We start from the raw sequence: 22,676 nt of genomic DNA on the forward strand, positions 1-22,676 counted from the left end.
AAGAAGTAAGCTCTACAGTTGCAGAGTTACTGAGATACACAGTCAAAAAGTAAGCTCTACAGTTGCAGAGTTACAGAGATACACAGTCAAAAAGTAAGCTCTACAGTTGCAGAGAAAACACCAATCAATAAAAGAGAATAAATTAAAAACACTAATCAATAACAGAGAATACATAAGAACAACATAGGAACTAAGTGGACCCTTACAGGTCTGTAACTCAGAGAGTATAAAGGTCCACCTGGTTCCATTTGCACACTCTCTGAGTTCCTGAATATCTGGGGGGTCCTTGAAGCACTGTTCCAACCCCACAGTCTCAGCGGGGAGCAGCTGCTAGCTAGATCAGATATTAATGAAGTCACGAGGCAGTGCCGCCGTGCACTGAGGGGAGTTCCCCCTTTGAATGACAATGTGAGAGCATTTTGATGCCAATATAACTAGCTCTCAAATACCTGGAATGCGCCCGAGTCGCGTTAGATTTTAACCACTTTAACCATTATTTTATGCTTTAACTTTAGAAAAATAGCAGATATACAAGCTCACAGCGCGGCACCGAGTGCCGCGCTGCGAGCTTGTAGATCTGCTATTTTTTTTTTTATCGTGAAAATGAGTGCAAGTCTGAATATCTTTGACCCGATCTTTGACCCGACTTCTAAATCCTTCCTCTAAATCGTGCTGTTCTCAAACCTTTTCATGTCAAGGACCCCCAAAATTACAGGTATTTGGCCACGGACCCCCATCTCAAAATATGTTGTCCCAGGGACCACCCAGGAGTAAATATTTGAGTTACAAATGTTCGCTTTTAAGTAGATATATTCAAAGACTTGCAAAAAAAAAATCATGATTTTTCAAAAAATAGCAGATCTACAAGCTCGCAGCGCGGCACTCGGTGCCGCGCTGTGAGCTTGTATATCTGCTATTTTTCAATAGTTAAAGCAGTCAATAATCCTAGACCTAAATGGGCTAGCTGGCAAGAGACATGGCAGATCTACATGTAGCAATACTAAGGCTGCGTCTTCAGGTCCTATAGCTGCTCCATCCTCACTCCTACAAGGGTTCATGAAATATGAACGAACGTAGACATGCTGCAAAATCCGAGGGAGCTTGTAGATTTCATTAGCTCCACACGTGCACATTGAAAATTGTACTTGTATAAAATATTCACAAATTCACATTTGAAGTCTTAAATAATAACCAATTCTCGGATATGAAGCAGGTGCACTTCCTCTGGTTGCCTCATTGGACCGTGGGTGCTCAGCTACAATATAAATTATCCTTTATACTTTATACTTTAAATGATACAAATATTTTGTATCATTATTTTATGCTTTAACTATTAAAAAATAGCAGATATACAAGCTCACAGCGCGGCACCGAGTGCCGCGCTGCGAGCTTGTAGATCTGCTAAAACCGTGAAATTTTGAATTTTGACCCGATTCTATAAGTGTCTTTTGAATCCTTCTAAGGTTTTTTTTTAAAAACCTACGTTTCTATGTCAGCAATCTGGCCAGCCATCGTCAAAGAAAAGGTCCTTTTCACTTAACTGGAGCTCAGTTAGTCTGTTCTTCAGAGACTACTATGTCAGTGGTTCTCAAACCTTTTCATGTGAAGGACCCCCAAAATAATATTTATTTGGCCATGGACCCCCATCTCAAAATATTTAGTTCCAGGGACCCCCCCAGAAGCAGAATTTGAGTTACAAACATTCACTTTAAAAATTCATATTCAAAGATTTGCACACATTTTCACGACTTTTTCAAAAATAGCAGATCTACAAGCTCGCAGCGCGGCACTCGGTGCCGTGCTGTGAGCTTGTATATCTGCTATTTTTCACTGGTTAAAGCATTCAATAATTCTAGGCCTAAATGGGTTAAGAACACCACAAAGTGCAAATTGCAGCACTCCATAAACAAGTGTACGTCTCTTTAATTCCTCCGGCCAGAGGAATGAAAGAAATATGCACTTGATTACATGTTTAGCCACCAATCAGGCCCCCTTATTTTTGTATTTGTTTTGTTTTTAACCTTAGACTCTGCTGCAGTTCTTCCATGCTGAGGGAGATGGTCTTTCCCTGGAGGACATGAAGAGTGGAGATTTCAAGGTTTGTAACTTTGTATATCGTGCATATGTAGTCTTCATCGGAAATTAAAAATCGTAATTAAAAGAGCCCCCTGAATGCTTTAATGGAGTTACAAAGTGCCTTGCAAAGCCCTGGCTCTTAAAGTCTTACCATTAAAAAAAAGGAAATTGCAATCAGGATTTATAGCATGATCTCTTTATGTGTGCGTGAATCCCTCCCTGCTCTTTTGTGACTTTTTGCCTTGACTGTCGTACTAGTGAGAAAGCAAATAAAGGACAGTTTTCAAAGGCCCAGCTCAACTACTAAAACACACGCGTGTGCATGCCCACGCGCGCGCACACACACACACACACACACACACACACACACACACACACACGCACACTTATATGCTACTCCTTGTGTTGTAGGTCCTTGATGAGGAGCTCAGGCTGAATAAGTGTTCCTCTTTTGAGCTAATCGAGCAGTACTTTCTGGAGAAGATCTCACTGCAGGTGAGTTGCATCCAGCTAGGCAGAAAATCCTCCTCTCATCTCTGGGAGTGGAGCAGCGCAGGGGAACAAAGGAATGTCAATTAGAAAGAAGAGAACGTCAGGTTTTGTTCAACAAACCATACTGTTGTCGATGCCAATCACGATCAAAGATAGCATTTCATCCCTATGAAATCACAACAGCGACATCATATTATTAGTATTTATTCACCCTTTCACTCACTACTGACAATCACACAGAAAGCCAAACCTAGCAGGACGCTTAATGAAATTAGAAATATAGTTTCAGAGGAAACTGTGTGGGCTCACTGACACACTAAGTATATTATGGGCAGTACAAAAAGTACACATACATGAATGCACAGGTGCAGAATATATAGCATCATTGCATTTATATTACCACAGATTCCATAGTGTATCTTAGCACCGCTCAATTAATACTATTTTATTTTTATAACAATGGGCTCATTTTCCCAAAGACTCTCATTATAATGAATGTAATCATGTATTCATTATAATGAATGTAATCATGTATTCTGTATAAAAACCTCTAAGATGTCTTAAGTATATAAGAATTTCTAGCACAAAGATTGTGAAGTAGTATATTATTTACCAGGAAATGTGTAAAAAAAAATCAAACCTCGGTTCGAAGTGAAGCGGTGGACAGATAAAACATCTATTCTGAATGTATTTGGAGAGCTGGTATGACAGTTGGTATAATAGGTTTTAAAACATTCATTAAAATAAAAATGTGTAATTAAATAAATACCTAAATAAATACTAAGTGTTTAAATAAAAAGTTGTTTAATTAAAAATGAAAGGAAAAGGTGTTTAAATTAAAGGATATTGTCTGGAGAGCCGATCGGTATAATGGGTTTAAAAAAATATATAGATTAAAAATACATTAAAATAAGAAATTGAAAATAAATAAAAGAAATATTAATGAAAATATTTAATTAAAAATTAGTGTTTAAATAAAAGGATATTTAAATAAATAAAGATTGATATATGCATTTCTATGAGATTGGGGAAAAAAACTGTAAGCATTAAAATAAGAATTTGTAAATAAATATGGAGTGACCATATATGGACATAAGGTAACATACATTGTGTTTTTGAAAAACCCTGTTCATTCTGGACTGAGATCACCATATATGGTAATTAAACGGACATTCTGTTTTTGAAAAAGCCTGTTAATTCTGGACTGAAATGACCATATATGGGAGGGATCTGACCGGGAGGGACACCGCACACATATTCTAGATGTACAGGACAGATAAAGCCTATTCATTCTGAACTGAAATGACCATATATGGACATGGGACACACATTTTGCTTTTTGAAAAAGCCTATTCATTCTGGACTGATATTTTACACGTACGAGACAGGAAAAACCTGTTCATTCTGGCCTGGAGTGACCATATATGGACATAAGGTAACATACATTGTGTTTTTGAAAAACCCTGTTCATTCTGGACTGAGATCACCATATATGGTAATTAAACGGACATTCTGTGGGACAGGAAAAACCTGTTCATTCTGGCCTGGAGTGACCATATATGGACATAAGGTAACATACATTGTGTTTTTGAAAAACCCTGTTCATTCTGAACTGAGATCACCATATATGGTAATTAAACGGACATTCTGTTCATTCTGGACTGAAATGACCATATATGGGCGTGATACACACAAAGCCATTCATTGGAAGCGGTTTTCACCGCTTCAAAAATCAGTGTAAACAAGTTGAAGTTTGAACAAAGTTTGTAGCAAAAAAATAAATAAAATGTTTTACGTGCCAAAGAAATGTGGATGGGAAAACTAAATGTGCTTGCTAAAGCGAGTCCACAATTAACTCATATATAGGCCTATAGAACCGCTGACTTCACACAAGGTGTGATGTACCGGTATGTGTCGCATCACGATGCGTTTTGAGCCTGTAGACCAGTGGTTCTCAAAGTGGTTTCAGGGACTCTCTAGGTTCCTTTATGGGGGTCTAAATTGGACTTCTGGGGGTCTCTCTCTACGTAGGTCCGAGATCCAAAATTACCCGGGATCCGACCTGGCACCGAGCCGGGTCCATTCACAAGCCGGGTCGGAGCTGCCACCGTATGCCCCGGTTCCTGGGTCTCTGACAGTGAGATCGGCGGTTCCATTGATACGCGAATGGACCCGGCGATTACAGCTGTCAATCACCCCCGCACCCCCCTTTTTTCTCCTCCGGTCAGTGAGAGGCGAGCTGCTTTGCTGCGTCACGTGACTTGTCAGGAACTAGTGGCACTACTTTTAATGATAAACAAAACAATATGCTCTGCTGTGACACAAATTAACAGTGGATTAGCATTAACAATGGCTAAGAAGAAAGATTACACATCTAATGAAAACCGCATTGATTGAAAGGTCTACTCTGGGAAATACGGTTGCGTGCAGCAAACGTATTTCCCAGAGTAGACCGCTGACATTCGGTCATTTCGGATTTCGGCTCTGGTTCCGACATCTCTCAGTGCTGTCCGGGTATCGGATCTCATATTTCTAATAATAGGCGGGTGGATTTGGGTCCGGGTCCATTTTTCGCGGGTCCATTTGGGTTTGGGTAGGTAGGCTTTCCTCCGAGAAAGCCTGTTGACGCGAGGTTACGTTCAGTTCAGACATGTTTACACCGCCCTCCCCCTCCCCCTGTCCGTTGTTTGCAGTAGACTTAGAGGGTGTGTGCTGTGGTTGTGCTACACACACACACACTAGTATACACCCCATTATATCGCTGTCAGGGGGAAATCTCACAGCTCCATATTTCAACTTTCTATGCTTTTGAGCAGTGCAAAACGCTTCACTTTGTGTGTATTAATACAGATCTCCATGTATGGATGACATCATGGACAGAACAGTCCATACAAGGAGAATGTGTGTCGTGTTTGCACCACTCACTTCGCACAGGTGCTATCTTTTCCAATCGGCCCATCTTTTTCATAATTATTCCAGTTTGCCTGTAATTGGCCGCAGGTTTGACATCCCTGCTTTAACGTTTTGCTCTGTCAAGTGGACCCATAAGCCCAGGTGAACGTATGTTTTTGGTGTTTTCTATTGTTTCGTTTTTTGCTGTTTGCCATATTTTTTATGTAAATACATGTTTTCATCTGATAGAGCTCATTGCACTCCCTTTGCACTCCAAGCCCTCAATATAGAGTTAAAGATAAATAGTCGATGATTGACATCATACGCTGGCCACATGAAGTCCAAGGTCAACATGTAGCCAGTGTTCGCATAGACGAACGAAACTGGACGCACGCACCACAGTGGATTTGAACCCACAAACTCCATGGTGGTGGTCAGCTACTTTACCACTGCACCAACCAAGCATCTTCAAAGAGAGTTTTACATTAGGGTCCACATACCTACTGCAGAAGGTAAAGACATTGTAGCCATGAGGAAAAGTGGAGAGAAGTGATTTGGTTGTTCAGGCTTTCTACCCATGCTAACGTACTGGTGGAGGAAAACGTGTTGCATGTTCACAGAAAAGGGAAGGTCCACAGGGACGTGTCGGTGACGAGGGTAAGAGGGGCTGAGGGTGGACCTTTGTTTGTCCGCCCTCCTTATAACTCGTCATGTCCGTTTTCTTCAGCCAGTACACCACCCTCCTTGCCACCACTCTCCAGGAATCTGGTGAAGCCCTCCAGCGTTCTCTCTCCATGGTAGTTGATGACCTTTCGGTCATCTCCCGCAGGGAAGAATTTAAGCGCGGGGAAGCCGAGGACTTCAATCGACTGCACTTTATTGGCTGTTAAGTCGATCTTGGCCACAATGATATCCTCACTGTCCTTGTACTGCTCTCCCAGTTTGTCCCAGATGGGGGCCAGTTGTGCGCAGTGTCCACACCAGGGTGCATAGAAATCCACAAAGACATTCTTGGTGGGATTGAAGGCAACTTCTTTGAAGTTCTTGCCCACCAGGACCTTGACAGGGTTTTTGTCCCAGTCTTTGGGGATGTCTTCGCTCATGAGGTGGGGCTTGAGTTTGCCTTCGCTGAAGAGTGTACAGAAGCCGATAATGTTGTGAGCGGTGATGGCCTCATTCTCTGGCTTGTATGCTGTCATCTCGTCTTCCAGGGTGAAGAGACGGATGGTGGGGCATTGCTCCTTCTTCAGGCCAAAGAACTGAATGGTGTTCTCGTCATTCACGTCAGTGTCCATGAAGACAAACAGGATCTTGCCCTTGAAGCCTTCTGCTGCCTTCTTGAATTGGTCCATTTTGTCCCCAAAGTCAGTAGCAGCCTTGGACATGAACATGAAGATGTGGGACTTGAATTCCCCTGCGAAGATCTTATTGACAGTCTGCATTGAGAACTCGGTGACCAGAGGAAGCTGGTTGGCCTTAATGAAGGCTAGGAGGTTGGTTTCGGTAAGTTCTCCGTCAAAGGTGTTACGACCCTCATCAAACGTCTTGAAGAGGACAACACCATCCTTGGTCACCTCAAACTTTGAGTACACAGCGTCGTCAGAGGTCATCCCAAATGGAATTTCATCTACGGCTTCCGCTGCTTTAACAAAGGCCTTGGCGTCCTCAGATTGAGCATCCTTGAAGAAGCCTATGACGGCCACCTCGTTTGCGATCATAGACTCTGCTTGCGTGACGTCGGCCAGGGTGTCAACAGCTGGGCCTGTGCGTTTCTTAAGCCACTTGACAATGTCATAAGCCTGCCTGCCACCAGGGTACTCCCTGTGTGACTCCTTTTCACCTCCCTTGAAGAACAGGATGGTTGGGTATTGTTGGACTTCGTACTCCTGGGCCATCTCCGTCTCCACTGTGGCATCTACCTTACCCAGGCGGATATCTGAACCCTCATCCTTCAGCATGCGGGCCGCTTTGGCATACTCCGGGACCAGCTCTTTGCAGTGGCCGCACCACGGGGCATAGAATTCCACCAGCAGGTTGGGGTGGGCTTTCAGTGCCTTATCGAAGTTGCTCTTCCCCAGCACCAGGACACCCTCTTCCTCTGTGATCCGGGCCGACCAACTCTGGGAGACCAGCAGCGTGCTGGCCACGAGCAGTGTACAGAGGAGGACAAACTTCATAGTTACCAAAGCAAAGCCTTTCATGGAAACAAGCATCTCTGCTTCAAATGAAAAACGTTAATAAGGGCTGTTTTCTAATGCTAACTCTGAGCTTAGAATTGACTTCACTGAGACAAGTCTAAGATCAGTGTGGCGTCGACACGTTCATTTATACCCCCCTCCAAAGCATCACAGCCATCCTCTGATTGGACAGATGTTGACATAATGATTGCCATATAAGGTCAGAGATCAAGTACTTATAACTCGTATACGGACTGTGTACTCAATTCTTTGAGTTGTGCCGCGATGCGAATCACACTTGAATGAATTTCGTCTTACCATTAGAATTTTCCCCATTCGTCAATGGGCAAATGTAATTCACTAATACATTAATGACCATATATGGAGATCTCTGTGTCAATCCTTATCCCTTTCATGCCATATATGTACATATATGTATATCGCTGATGTCATCAATATTATATCATGGAATGCCCATATATGGACTGTGTGAGTCTCATGTAATCTATGATGTCAGACATCTATGATGTCAGTCATCTCCATATTTGGGAAAAGTTAAAATTGTAATTAAAGTCAATGAAGAAAATTAATTCACAAATAAATGTTTATAAATTAAACTATGGGTGCATTCGGAAATGCGCACCAGGTGTGTGGTCAGTGTAGTGAGTGCAGTGGGCGGTGACGTAGAGTGCATTCAGAGTGGCTTATTTACGAACGACCAGTTAAGGAGTAGCTGTGTGCTGTCTGAACTCTGAAGGAAAACCTTGTGGAAAGCAGCAGTTGCTAACGTAACTTTGCTATTGAAAGGAGATATAATTCATAACATTGGCATAGAGGCGAGCTGCTTTGCTGCGTCACGTGACTTGTCAGGAACTAGCGGCACTACTTTTAATGACCAGTAAGACTCCCTAATCGGGAGATAAGCGACCGTTGGTCGCTTATCTCCACAAATAGGCCAAAAGTTTGTTTTACCAATTATTACACTCTATGTGAACATTTACATCAACAAATCCCAAGTACTATGCAGAACGACCCATTTCAAGTTTTTAATGTACAACAATATTTAGAAAATAGGTCTACAAGCTGACAGTCCTCGTCCCTTATATTCCCATAGGTTATATGGAGATCTCAGTGTTTGTCAGTCCTTGTTCATTTATGCCCATATATGGACATCTCTATATCTACTGTAACAGTCCTTGTCCCTTTATGCCCATATATGGAGATCTCTTAACTGTAAGTCCTTGTCCCTTTTATGCCCATATATGGATATTCCTGATGTCATCAGTATATGAACATATATGGGCTTTCTGATATGCCCATATATGGAGATCTCTTAACTGTAAGCCCTTGTCCCTTTTATGCCCATATATGGATATCCCTGATGTCATCCGTATATGCCCATATATGGGCTTTCTAATATGCCCATATATGGAGATCTCTGTATCTCCATATATGGGTATAAAAGGATACTTCAGGTCTGACATGAGGTTTGTTTATATTGGGTTGCTAGGTTTGACATCACAAACTCTATGGGCCATCTGACCTAGAAATCTATATTTGGGCATAGATGACTCATCGTGACCTCATCACACGTCGACCGCACGTGTGACGTGCGGTCGACCGCACGTGTGACCGACGGACGGCCGGTGGAGGTTTTCATACCAGTAAGACTCCCTAATCGGGAGATAAGCGACCAAAATAGGCCAAAAGTTTGTTTTACCAATTATTACACTCTATGTGAACATTTACATCAACAAATCCCAAGTACTATGCAGAACGACCCATTTCAAGTTTTTAATGTACAACAATATTTAGAAAATAGGTCTACAAGCTGACAGTCCTCGTCCCTTATATTCCCATAGGTTATATGGAGATCTCAGTGTTTGTCAGTCCTTGTTCATTTATGCCCATATATGGACATCTCTATATCTACTGTAACAGTCCTTGTCCCTTTATGCCCATATATGGAGATCTCTTAACTGTAAGTCCTTGTCCCTTTTATGCCCATATATGGATATTCCTGATGTCATCAGTATATGAACATATATGGGCTTTCTGATATGCCCATATATGGAGATCTCTTAACTGTAAGCCCTTGTCCCTTTCATGCCCATATATGGATATCCCTGATGTCATCCGTATATGCCCATATATGGGCTTTCTAATATGCCCATATATGGAGATCTCTGTATCTCCATATATGGGTATAAAAGGATACTTCAGGTCTGACATGAGGTTTGTTTATATTGGGTTGCTAGGTTTGACATCACAAACTCTATGGGCCATCTGACCTAGAAATCTATATTTGGGCATAGATGACTCATCGTGACCTCATCACACGTCGACCGCACGTGTGACGTGCGGTCGACCGCACGTGTGACCGACGGACGGCCGGTGGAGGTTTTCATACTAAACTGCGACCTTACGGTCGCAACTAAACTGCGACCTTACGGTCGCAATAAACAAAAAACAATATGCTCTGCTGCGACATAAATTAACTTTGGATTAGCATTAACAATGGCTAAGAAGAAAAGATTACACATCTAGTGAAAACGTGGATTTATTTTTCCTGTTTGCATTGATTGACTGGTATACTGGACGCAGACAGACAAATACAGATATCTCCATATATGGGCAAAAACAGATGGTCAAACCGAGAAAGCCTGGTGACACGAGGTTACGTTCAGTTCAGACATGTTTACACCCCTCCCCCTCCCCTTGTCCATTATCTGCAGTAGACTTAGAGGGTGTGTGCTGCGGTTGTGCTACACACACACACAGACACCCCATTATATCGCTGTCATAGAGGGAAACCTCACAGCTCCATATTTCAACTCTCTGCGTTGTTGAGCAGTGCCAACCGCTCCTATATTTCAATTTGTGTGTATTAATACGGATCTCCATGTATGGATGACGTCATGGACAGAACAGTCCATACAAGGAGATATGCACGTGTTTGCACGGGTTTGACATCCCTGCTTTAACGTTTTGCTCTGTCGAGTGGACCCATAAGCCCAGGTGAACATATGTTTTTTGGTGTTTTCTATTTTTTTATTTTTTTTGAAGCGGTGAAAGGCGCTTCCAAGGAGTGGCTTTGTCTGTCCCGTACCTGTCCCGTGCTGTGATTGGCAGAGAACGTCTGTCCCGTACATGTCCCGTACATGTCCCGTACATGCAGAATTGAGGATTGGTCAAGCTTCACATGACAATTTGGCCCTCCAGATAAAATCTTCATTCATTCAGAATTCATAATAATATAGAACTAAAGCACATAGAAAGTATAGATCTAGAACACAGAATGTATAGATCTAGAACACAGATTTCATAGCTCTAGAACACATAAAGATTCACCGCTACACTTCGAACCGAGGACCTGATAAGCTTAGGCTTCTTTCCTACTCCTTTTGAACAGTTATGTTATTGAAATTATTGTTGTTGTTATTATTATGCAATATTATTGTGCGTTATTTTTGAAACGGTGGAAACCGCTTCCAATGAATGGCTTTGTGTGTATCACGCCCATATATGGTCATTTCAGTCCAGAATGAACAGGCTTTTTCAAAAACAGAATGTCCGTTTAATTACCATATATGGTGATCTCAGTCCAGAATGAACAGGGTTTTTCAAAAACAGAATGTCCGTTACCTTATGTCCATATATGGTCACTCCAGGCCAGAATGAACAGGTTTTTCCTGTCCCGTACGTGTAAAATATCAGTCCAGAATGAATAGGCTTTTTCAAAAAGCAAAATGTGTGTCCCATGTATATTTTTGTTTTACTTGTGTTGTTTTTTGTTTTAATTATTTTAAATGCGTTATTATTATTATTGTGTATTAATTTGTATTCTATTTTTGGAGCTGTGTGGAGCTCCCTATACATGGCCGTGTGTGTATCCGTCCGTCTATGTATGTGGGTATGTATGTGGGTCCGTATGTAGCCTCAAGAATGTGGTAGTACCTTTTATGACCACACATGTTAAGGGAGGGGCGCTGTTTTCAACTGCAATACACACACACACACACACACACACACACACACACACACACACACACACACACACACACACACACACACACACACAGCTCCACTTCGAACAGAGGTTCGATTTTTTTTTTTATGTTCGAAATAAACATTCATTCATGCTGTATGCCATATTTTTGCCAGACCCATGAAATGGGTAGGCCTACATAAGCAAATGTCGGTCTGTTCCTTTTCTATATAAAGGGTATATATGATGATGACATGATGATGACATACCTACAAAAGGCATGATGTCATAAATGATGATGACAGATAGGGGGTCTGGCACAACCAGGTTGACCTGGTCTAGTTTTTTATATAAGTACCCTTTTTCATCTGATAGAGCTCATGGAGACCATTAAAATGATATCAAAAAGTCAAAGCACCAAGAATGTCACTTACGCCCTTTGCACAAATAGTCGATGATTGACATCATACGCTGGCCACATGAAGTCCAAGACCAACATGTAGCTTCTTCTTCTTCTTTCGTGTATCATCATCCTTGATGATTGGTTGACGACATTTTATTTCACAAGATTTCTTGTTACTTAGGGGAGGCCATGGGGCTGGCTGTCGTCTTCTCCCCTTGCTGACGTCGGCTTAGGCAGGGTTTGAACCACTCACCTTCCGCATGAAGGGCATATGCACTAACCACTACACCAACGTCGCGCCATGACCAGTGTTGGCATAGACGAACGAAACTGGATGCACACACCACAGTGGATTTGAACCCACAACCTCCATGGTGGTGGGCAGCTACTTTACCACTGCACCAACCAAGCATCTTCAAAGAGAGTTTTACATTAGGGTCCACATACCTACTGCAGAAGGTAAAGACATCATTGTAGCCAGGAGGAAAAGTGGAGCGAAGTGATTTGGTTGTTCAGGCTTTCTACCCATGCTAACGTACTGGTGGAGGAGCAGTTAAAATGTGTAGCATGTTCACAGAAAAGGGAAGGTCCACAGGGACGTGAAGGAGGTGTCGGTGACGAGGGTAAGAGGGGCTGAGGGTGGACCTTTGTTTGCCGCCCTCCTTATAACTCGTCATGTCCGTTTATGATTTCGAATTTGCCTTCGATGAATTGTGTACAGTAGCAGATAATGTTGTGAGCGGTGATGGCCTCATCCTCTGGCTGGTACCACCTCATCCCGTCTTCCATCTCGTCCCAGGTGAAGAGACGGATGGTGGGGCATTGCTCCTTCTTCAGGCCAAAGCGCCGCATGACCTTGTCGTCATTCTTGTCAGTGTCCACGAAGACAAACAGGATCTTGCCCTTGAGGCCTTCTGCTGCCTTCTTGAATTGGTCCATTTTGTCCCCAAAGTCAGAGGCAGCCTTGGACGTGAACATAACGATGTGGGGCTTGATTTCCCCCCCGAAGATCTTATAGATAGTCTGCGGTAAGAACTCAGTGACCAGAGGAAGCTCGTTGGCCTTAATGAAGGCTAGGAGGTTGGCTTCGGTAAGCTCTCCATCAAAGGTGTTATCTTCCATCTCGTCCCAGGTGAAGAGACGGATGGTGGGGCATTGCTCCTTCTTCAGGCCAAAGTGCTGCATGACCTTGTCGTCATTCTTGTCAGTGTCCACGAAGACAAACAGGATCTTGCCCTTGAGGCCTTCTGCTGCCTTCTTGAATTGGTCCATTTTGTCCCCAAAATCAGAGGCAGCCTTGGACGTGAACATAACGATGTGGGGCTTGATTTCCCCCCCGAAGATCTTATAGATAGTCTGCGGTAAGAACTCAGTGACCAGAGGAAGCTCGTTGGCCTTAATGAAGGCTAGGAGGTTGGCTTCGGTAAGCTCTCCATCAAAGGTGTTATGACCCTCATCAAACGTCTTGAAGAGGACAACACCATCCTTGGACATCCCCAACTTTGAGTACACAGCGTCATCAGAGGTCATCCCAAATGGAATGTCATCGAACTCAAATGGAATTTCATCGGCGGCTTCCGCTGCTTTAACAAAGGCCTTGGCGTCCTCAGATTGAGCATCCTTGAAGAAGCCTATGACTGCCACCTCGTTTGCGATCATAGACTCTGCTTGTGCGACGTCGGCCAGGGTGGCAACAGCTGGGCCTGTGCGTATCTTAAGCCACTTGACGATGTCATAAGCCTGCCTGCCACCACGGTACTCCCTGTGTGACTCCTTTTCACCTCCCTTGAAGAACATGATGGTTGGGTATTGGTGGACTTCATACTCCTGGGCCATCTCCGTCTCCATCTCCGCATCTACCGTACCCAGGTGGATATCTGAACCCTCATCCTTCAGCATGCGGGCCGCTTTGGCATACTCCGGGACCAGCTCTTTGCAGTGGCCGCACCACGGGGCATGGAAGTGCACCAGCAGGTTGGGGTGGGCTTTCAGTTCCCCATCAAAGTTGCTCTTCCCCAGCACCAGGACACCCTCTTCCTCTGTGATCCGGGCCGACCAACTCCCGGACACCAGCAGCGTGCTGGCCACCAGCAGTGTACAGAGGAGGACAAACTTCATGGTTACCAAAGCAAAGTTCTTCATGGAAACTGTTGATACGGGCTGTTTTCTAGTGCTAACACTGAACTTCACTGAGACAAGTCTAACATCAGTGTGGCGGCTACCATGGGAATGTGACTGCTTTTATACCCGCAGTGGTTGAGTCATTCTTGGTGATGTCATGATGACGAATCAGGGTGGTTAAGTCATTCTTGGTGATGTCATGATGACAAGTCAGTCATATCCAATCTGGAATCTGCATATATGGGCATCTCCATATATAGGCTTCTCCACATATAGACATCTCCAAACATGGGCATCCAAGGCTTAATGAGGTCAGTGTCAAGATGGGCATCTCCACTTATGGGCATCTCCATATATGGGCATCCAGGGCTTAGTGAGGTTTGGTGTTGAGATCTCCATATGTAGAGGTCAATGGTCAATAGTATGAAGGTTTTCCAGAATCGTTCCCTCAATTGGTCAGTGCAGGAAGGCGAATTATGCGGGCTACTGGACGCAAGTAAGACCTTTCTCCTATCTTGACTTCTACCGTCCGGGTTCTGTTGTCCTTTAATAGTTTGTGAGTGGGCCAGTGTGCCCTGGGCAGTTGAGGATCGATAATCATGACGGGGTGCTGATCTCGAGTTCTGGTAGATCAGTTTGCCATTTATTACGGACCTTGAAGTTCGGTAGGTAATACTTCAGAAAATGCTTCCAGAAGTGGTCAGTGAGTAGCAGACTATGTCTCCACCTTCGTCTACTTGACAAATTCGACTCTGTATATAACTTGCGGGAGTGAAGTGTCTCGTCGCCCCATAAGGAGAATGTTTGGTGTCACTGGGTCCTACTTGCTGATTGTTGTGCGTTTGTCTTGGGCTTCCATTCCTGCTTTGGCCTAACGCCATGTAATCTTACAATAAATCTGTGTATCTCGAGAACCGTAAGTCCCACTGGCTTCAGATTCGGCACGCGCGTCAGACAAGTACTATAGTGTGGTTGCCCTGCAGTGGCAACCACACTAAATAACTCATAAATACCACCGCTCACTTCACACAGGGTGTGATCCCCCCCCCCCCCCCCACTCCAAAGTCAAACTTAGATTAAAAAGCCACAATAACATAACTTTGCACAATGGTAATCAGCTATCTCAAGCAACTTTCAAGTCTAAATGAACAGAAATCCAGTGTCTGGCATAAACATGTCAGACCACTGGTATGGTCCTTTAAAACAACCCTATACACTTTATTGAACAGGGTTCCCCAGGAGTGTATACTTAGACACCACCTATTTTAAATCTCCAGGAAAATATCCGGCATGCAAGCTCACAACACATAGCTCACAGCTCCTTATGAGCTTGTAGATTTTTTGCCTAATGTTTGCCTACTTAGAGTGTTCGCCTATTATGATAAGACATGCCCAGTATAAGGACGCCAGGGGTTAATAAGTGTGTTTTACACACCTGAATTGAATTGTGGGAAGCTGATCTGTGTTGACAATTTAATTTGATCAGCCATTGTGCTAAAACTCACATTATGGCCCTACAGTATGGCTTCTGGCTGGAAGGGGAAAAACTGTATTAATCATTACAATATTAATTGTCACTGCTCTGCTCCTGCAATTCTCTTCTGCTGATGATGATGAAGCATTGTTTCTCAAAGTGGGGTTCGGGGACCCCCAGGAGTCCTTGAGTTGAAGGGTCTCCATCAAAAGTAGAAAACATACTGTAGCATCACAATGATTGCTCTCAATCCATTTACGTTGGCTATTCAACAACAGCAGATCTACAAGCTCACAGCTGATCTTTGCGCCGCGTGAGCTTGTAGCTTCTGCTGTTTTTGACAAATTTCATTTTCAGATGGGGGGTCTGCGGCCAAAATACATATCAATTTGGGGGGTCCTTGACACGAGAAAGGTTGAGAACCAGTGTGATAAAGGATTGCAATGTTCATTCTTGGTGACAATGACAAACTTTGTGTTTCCAGAAAACTCTCAAACATACCCGTTTTGGGCGGATCAGTGTGAAGTGCTACTACGATGCACCAGAGCAGAGACTGACGGTGGAGATTCTGCACGCAGCTGATATCATTGCACTGGATGCCAACGGTAAACTGTGTGTTCGAATGTAACTAAGTATAGGGCTGTCCACATTATGACATTTTAGTTTTTACATGACGTGTTTTTGTCATTGACAATTACATTTCTGTTTGGCTTTGAAGTTGTACATGGCAGATATGACACATAACAAGACATTACTGACATATTTCACAACTTTATACTTAAAAAAAGAACATTGATAGTGGAAATAGCCGATCTACAAGCGCACAACGCGTTGTGAGATTGTAGATGTGCTATTTCCACTATTTTTGAAAAGGTTTGAAAATAAATTTTTCAACATGGAGAAGATGATGACAAATTATCGCGATTTTGTCAAATAATTGCGATTAGACGGAATCCGCGTTGCGCAAATGCATTTCAAAGAGAAGGGGGCTTTTCACGTCAGGAGAGGATATCTGCGCGCCGCGCCGACCTTGCATTTATTCTGGAGCAAATAAATTCACGCAGATTCTGGTTTACCCCCTCTCTCCAATCGGGTGAGTCGAAGGCAGAATGGGGAGGGTTCTGGAAGTGACTGACAGGCGCAGCACTGGCTTTGGGACAGAATGCGCTCTCTGCGTTTTCAGTCAGCCGCACACCAAAAGAGTTTATCCGCTGGCGACTATACTTTGGTAAACTGTTTGTTGGCCAAAATGAAATGCAAGATACCTTTTCACAAATGGATCACAAACAGTGCTTGTAATATGACACCATCCTGTCTCCTGTCCTGTCTCTATCTAGGTTTGAGTGACCCCTTTGTCATTGTGGAACTCTGTCCTCACCACCTTTTCCCCATGGCCAAGAGTCAGCGTACGCAAGTCAAACCCAAGACGCTACATCCAGTATTTGACGAACTCTTTTACTTGTGAGTAATCGTGCTTATTGTCTCCGCCATCCCTCTGTATCTGGCTGAACTACAGTTTCAGATCAGTATTTCATTGTCTAACTCATACCCTGCCAAAAAAAACGTTTCTATGATAAAAACGTCTTTAAAACGTCTTTTTCACTATGGACCTCCCTGCCAGACGTCTTCTGAACGTCTTTTTTTTTTAAATAATAAAAAAAAAAAAAAAAAAAAATGAAACATTTTTTTTTGGACCTCCAACAGTGTACTAGGCATGATCGCGATCGCGAAATTGCATGTTTAACCCCCATACCAACCCCATCTTTCAAACATGGCAGCCATGTTTGTTTACATTTGAAGAAAACATAAGGGCTCCTTTCTCCTGAATGCCTGAACGGATTTCCAAGCGGATTTTTTTGTTTGAAAGCTGTGAAAAGCATGCACATGCATAGTGCATGATCTGTGCATGAATGTGTGCACCAGCGTGCACACTATTTTTTTAACCCTTTGTTGGCGAACCGGCAATATAAGAGGTCATCCCACTTTAAATATGGCACCGACTGACATGTTTAATGATTTACTGACGGGTTTATTGTTGAAAAATCAACAATAAATTTCGATTTCAGAGTAAAATGGTGTAATATTTGTTTGCGGCCGGTAATTATGGTTGGTCTTGTGGTTGTGTTATTGTTTCCAGCCATGTCAGTCCAGAGCAGTACAGACACAGGTATGCCTGTTTGACCTTCACTGTAATGGACTATGACTGGTTGTCCACCAACGACTTTGCCGGTGAAGCTGTGGCTCCGCTCAGTGACTTCTGCTGGCCAGGAAGACCCAACGCATCAGCGGCCGGGAAGAGTGTCCAACCGGCCATCCTCCACCTGTCTCGCAGCAAACCCAGCGGTAACCCATAAATCCAAATGGCCATAGATTAGCCAAACCTATGTAATCACAGAGGGGTAAAGGGTGACGTCATAATATCGAGGCACATATCAGGGCCACACGAGGGGCCGTCTATGCCTGAAGCCTGTGATTGGTCGAATAAAAGACCCGCTGTGATTAGTCGAAAAAAATACGCGCCGTGATTGGTGCTTGAATGAGTTTTACCCTAACCCTAACCCTAACCCTCATTCAAGCATAGCACCTGCTTCCTGACGGCCGCAAAAAAACAGCACATGCACAATATATACTGTACTTTGGAAATTTTCTGAAACTTTTCACCTATAAATGACCGCATAGACATGCATAGATTATTATTACATTAAATTAAATCGACTAGTTCGATTTACCACTATCTGGACCAAACTGTATTTATTTTTTCTCTGGTGTTCTGTTCTCTCCCTCCAGAGAAGCCAGTCATGAGGCTGCTGGATGCGCGCATCGGAGACCGGGAGGCTCAGGAGTTCGTCCGCAGGCTGAAGGAGATCGAGAAGTCCATGGAGGAGGAGTAGCAACATCTGCTCTGCCACACCGTCCGCCTGCTGTTATTGGTGTGTTTTCTGACCCCTCCCCGTCTTTGCAAACACGTGCTTTTGTACTTGTTGTACTGTTTACAATACTTGCAGTTTTTTCCCCGATTTGATTGTATGTGCAGTAATTGCTGTATGCCAAACTGGAAAGAAAAAGGAAAACAGGGAATCAAAAAGATTTATACTTCATTGTACAACTGTGTTGCTTACAAAAAGATACATATCATCGTTGTCGGGTGAAAAGCTTGTATGTCCAAAACCATTCGTTTTTTATATCATTTAAAAAAATTAACTAAACTAGTGAAAACAGCCGATCTACAAGCACACAACGCCTCGCACCGCGAGGCGTTGTGTGCTTGTAGATCTGCTGTTTTCACTACTTTTGTGCGACGGCCTTGCCTGATGAAGCAGGGCTTTACTTTGCGGAAAAAAACGTACAAATTTGAAACTTGGAGATACGAGGTTTCTGCCCGACAGTGACGATACATTTGATGTGAATGACACGCTTGTACATTTAAGTGTACGTTATTAGGCTTAACAGTTTTCACATTGTGAGAGCATCCTGTCACTGTGCAACACACTCTTGTGTCTTAGTTTAGCTATATTTGAGAATAGAATAGTTTACACTACAGTATATGTTACTACTCTATATTTTTTGTAAAGAGGTTTATTGTAATGTTTGTTGTAATATCTTTGATATGATAGATTTAACATTTAAAACCTATTTTGTGGAAGTAGCCTACATATCAAAATGGTAGTTTGAATCTACGTACTGATGTATACCTCAGTTTATGCGTATTAGTTGTAGTGGTAGAGAAAGGTGAACAAGGTGTTTGACATTATTATATTCTCTATGGACACTGTGGAGTTAAATGTGCCAGTGGCGCATTCACTTGAAGCTGGAGTCACGTGTTTACTGCACTTCGGCTGAACAACTAAACGTTAGTTAGGAAACCCTGTTTCTGAAGGATAATTTGGGCACATCTAATGAGACTCTCGTGAGTTCTGAAGAGCAGCAAAGGCACAGTGGTTTAAAGTACAACAGGGTTAGAGCCAGACCCTAAAATAACTTTTATGACGACATCAATATTGGAAATTATGCAGCCGTTGTTTCTAAATTATTTTACCACTTTCAACCTGATGTCCCTATTTTTGAGCATATTCATTGCACATTTTGACAGCATAGCAGATCCACAAATTCACAATGCAATACAATGCTTTGTTAGCGGTATTTTTTATCATTAGTTAATTGGTCGCCTAGGAGGACTCAAAAGTCGGGATCGACATTGGAAACAAAAATCTGGCAAAAAGTGGGTCTCTAGGACAGGTCTCTAAAGCATTACAGCTGTGCCCCATGATAAGTTGAAGGACATCGTTCACTTTTACATTGAATATGCCAACCTGTCACAACCACCACCCTCATTGATCTCCATAGCTAATGCACTGTATATGCAATAGCCCATATAGTGAATTGATAAGGAAATTAAATTGTCATGAAATGTACATGGTTGTTTTGCAACACAAAAAGCTGTTGTCAATGTATAAGCGATCCAGAGAGAGCCTTAGTTTAAAAAGATCCAGATCAAGTCAAGGCCTGACTGAGTCATCTCAAGTCTGCAGTTCAGTTGTGCCTGCATCCTCAGAACATCCATGCCAGAGTTTGGAAGTGCTCAGGCAGTTATCAATATTATTCCAAATAAATGCTACAGAAAGGCAGAACGGTGTGCAAGGCAGTAGGCTAAACACCAGTAGGCCTGTGATGGTGATGCATATAAAGTTGCATTATTCTTTGACTAAGTTATAGCTCCAGGGTCAAATGTGATCGTGGTTTTGCTTTCAACTAAGTATGGAGTCAAGTTGAATCTTTATGCAGTCACGTCTCAAGCAATGGACTTCAAGTTGTTTTTTTGTTGTTCACACTGTTCCTGTCACTAATGCAGCATATTGTTGGTACTGTAATCAGTGAATACAAACTGAGGAAAATCTAGACATGGCACGCTTAGCAATATTGAAAGTGATGCAGATTATTGTTGCTTGTTTGCAATTTAAAGTCATTTATTAATGAATTCAGTCAGAATAGAACCCCCACAGCCAACACAATCACTTGCTAAATTAAAGGCACTGAATAGTGATTAGTGCATTAAAATAAAGTGTAGAAGAGTCTTCTTTATCTTGAGATAGGAGTGATTTGTGTCAATTCAAGAAGCATTTGCATGAAGTCTTTTGAAAGGAGGCAGAAGTAGATGCATGTGTTAACCATTGTCAGTATAAATCAGTGGGGCTTAAATACCATTTCCAAACCATTTCCTAACTGGTGCTCAGGAGTGTATTATATAGAAGGACTGATGTGACTTTTGAATAGGAATGTTTAATCCTTTGATTGACTCATTATATCGATATGTTTTAACCAGGGCTAGTTAAAAAAAAGTATTCGGAATTCAGTAGCAATTTTTTTTTTTTACCTTTGCAGTATAAAGGTTTCGGTCTTGAGACCTTCCCCAGGCTTCCTCAGCCTGAGAAAGGTCTCATGACCCAAACGTTGCTCTAATACAGTGGTTCTCAACCTTTTCAGGCCGCAACCCCCAAAATAATCATATTCTAACTGGGGACTGGGTGTGCAGAAAGTCTTCTCTTCATAATATTTTTAACTGGGCAAAAACGCAACCCTTTCCCTTTATGGAAAACTATTTGTGCTCAGTACCAATTGGTAGATCTCATTATATTGTATTACGGTACCATATGAGAAATGGAACGTATCACTATAATTCTGATAAGTCTGCCAGTCATATGTTCCAATTGGCTTTTTCAATCATGAAAAAGTAATGACATATTTCATTATGAATATGATCACGCACTCATTCCTCAAAAAGCATTTTGACAACTTAAAGTTGATCATTTTGCAGCCGTAACTGAGCAGGAACTAAGGCTGTCTGGCTGGTAACCAGTATTACGCTCTAAGGGCGAGGTTTGCACTGAAACAACAGAGATTGACACAATATGTCCATACCGGTATTTGGGCAATCCCAGATATGGGCTTAATATTGATGACATCAGGGATCTCCAGATATGGGCATAAAAGGGACAAGGAATTTGTAAGGTATTTGCGTCGCGACAACCACACTGGTTATCATGAGACTGACACAATATGTCAATATATGGGTATTCCCAGATATGGGTTTAATATTGATGACATCAGGGATCTTGGCCATATACGGTATGGAGCGTGACATGAGGCGTGGAGTGTGACACTAGTGATTGGGATAATAACCAGTAAGACTCCCTAATCGGGAGATAAGCGACCGTTGGTCGCTTATCTCCACAAATAGGCCAAAAGTTTGTTTTACCAATTATTACACTCTATGTGAACATTTACATCAACAAATCCCAAGTACTATGCAGAACGACCCATTTCAAGTTTTTAATGTACAACAATATTTAGAAAATAGGTCTACAAGCTGACAGTCCTCGTCCCTTATATTCCCATAGGTTATATGGAGATCTCAGTGTTTGTCAGTCCTTGTTCATTTATGCCCATATATGGACATCTCTATATCTACTGTAACAGTCCTTGTCCCTTTATGCCCATATATGGAGATCTCTTAACTGTAAGTCCTTGTCCCTTTTATGCCCATATATGGATATTCCTGATGTCATCAGTATATGAACATATATGGGCTTTCTGATATGCCCATATATGGAGATCTCTTAACTGTAAGCCCTTGTCCCTTTTATGCCCATATATGGATATCCCTGATGTCATCCGTATATGCCCATATATGGGCTTTCTAATATGCCCATATATGGAGATCTCTGTATCTCCATATATGGGTATAAAAGGATACTTCAGGTCTGACATCAGGTTTGTTTATATTGGGTTGCTAGGTTTGACATCACAAACTCTATGGGCCATCTGACCTAGAAATCTATATTTGGGCATAGATGACTCATCGTGACCTCATCGCACGTCGACCGCACGTGTGACGTGCGGTCGACCGCACGTGTGACCGACGGACGGCCGGTGGAGGTTTTCATACCAGTAAGACTCCCTAATCGGGAGATAAGCGACCGTTGGTCGCTTATCTCCACAAATAGGCCAAAAGTTTGTTTTACCAATTATTACACTCTATGTGAACATTTACATCAA

General features: G+C 42.6%; 3 protein-coding genes across 3 annotated transcripts in view; 1 reads left to right on the forward strand and 2 right to left on the reverse strand.

Annotated features, from left to right (window-relative positions):
- The window catches only part of baiap3 (BAI1 associated protein 3), a gene marked incomplete at both ends in the record, with an annotated part of 92,104 nt that extends 73,590 nt beyond the window's left edge, over positions 1 to 18,514 (forward strand). The window contains 6 exons of the mRNA XM_080723631.1: positions 2,027 to 2,098; positions 2,488 to 2,571; positions 16,108 to 16,228; positions 16,961 to 17,084; positions 17,761 to 17,966; positions 18,411 to 18,514. Of these exons, the coding sequence (XP_080579757.1) occupies positions 2,027 to 2,098; positions 2,488 to 2,571; positions 16,108 to 16,228; positions 16,961 to 17,084; positions 17,761 to 17,966; positions 18,411 to 18,514 (711 nt within the window). The remainder of the gene's footprint in view (positions 1 to 2,026; positions 2,099 to 2,487; positions 2,572 to 16,107; positions 16,229 to 16,960; positions 17,085 to 17,760; positions 17,967 to 18,410) is intronic.
- LOC308284110 (protein disulfide-isomerase-like) lies at positions 6,159 to 7,637 on the reverse strand (the record flags this gene model as incomplete). The annotated part of the gene is made up of 1 exon (XM_080724647.1): positions 6,159 to 7,637. One exon carries the CDS (start codon positions 7,635 to 7,637, stop codon positions 6,159 to 6,161), a length of 1,479 nt encoding a protein of 492 aa, XP_080580773.1.
- On the reverse strand, positions 12,692 to 14,146 carry LOC308284111 (protein disulfide-isomerase-like; the record flags this gene model as incomplete). Its single annotated transcript, XM_080724648.1, has 1 exon — positions 12,692 to 14,146. One exon carries the CDS (start codon positions 14,144 to 14,146, stop codon positions 12,692 to 12,694), a length of 1,455 nt encoding a protein of 484 aa, XP_080580774.1.
- Positions 18,515 to 22,676: the final 4,162 nt, after the last annotated feature.

The sequence above is a fragment of the Nannobrachium achirus genome (genome assembly GCF_963921795.1).
Source record: "Nannobrachium achirus genome assembly, chromosome: 4".
NCBI classification, from domain to species: Eukaryota; Metazoa; Chordata; class Actinopteri; order Myctophiformes; family Myctophidae; genus Nannobrachium; species Nannobrachium achirus.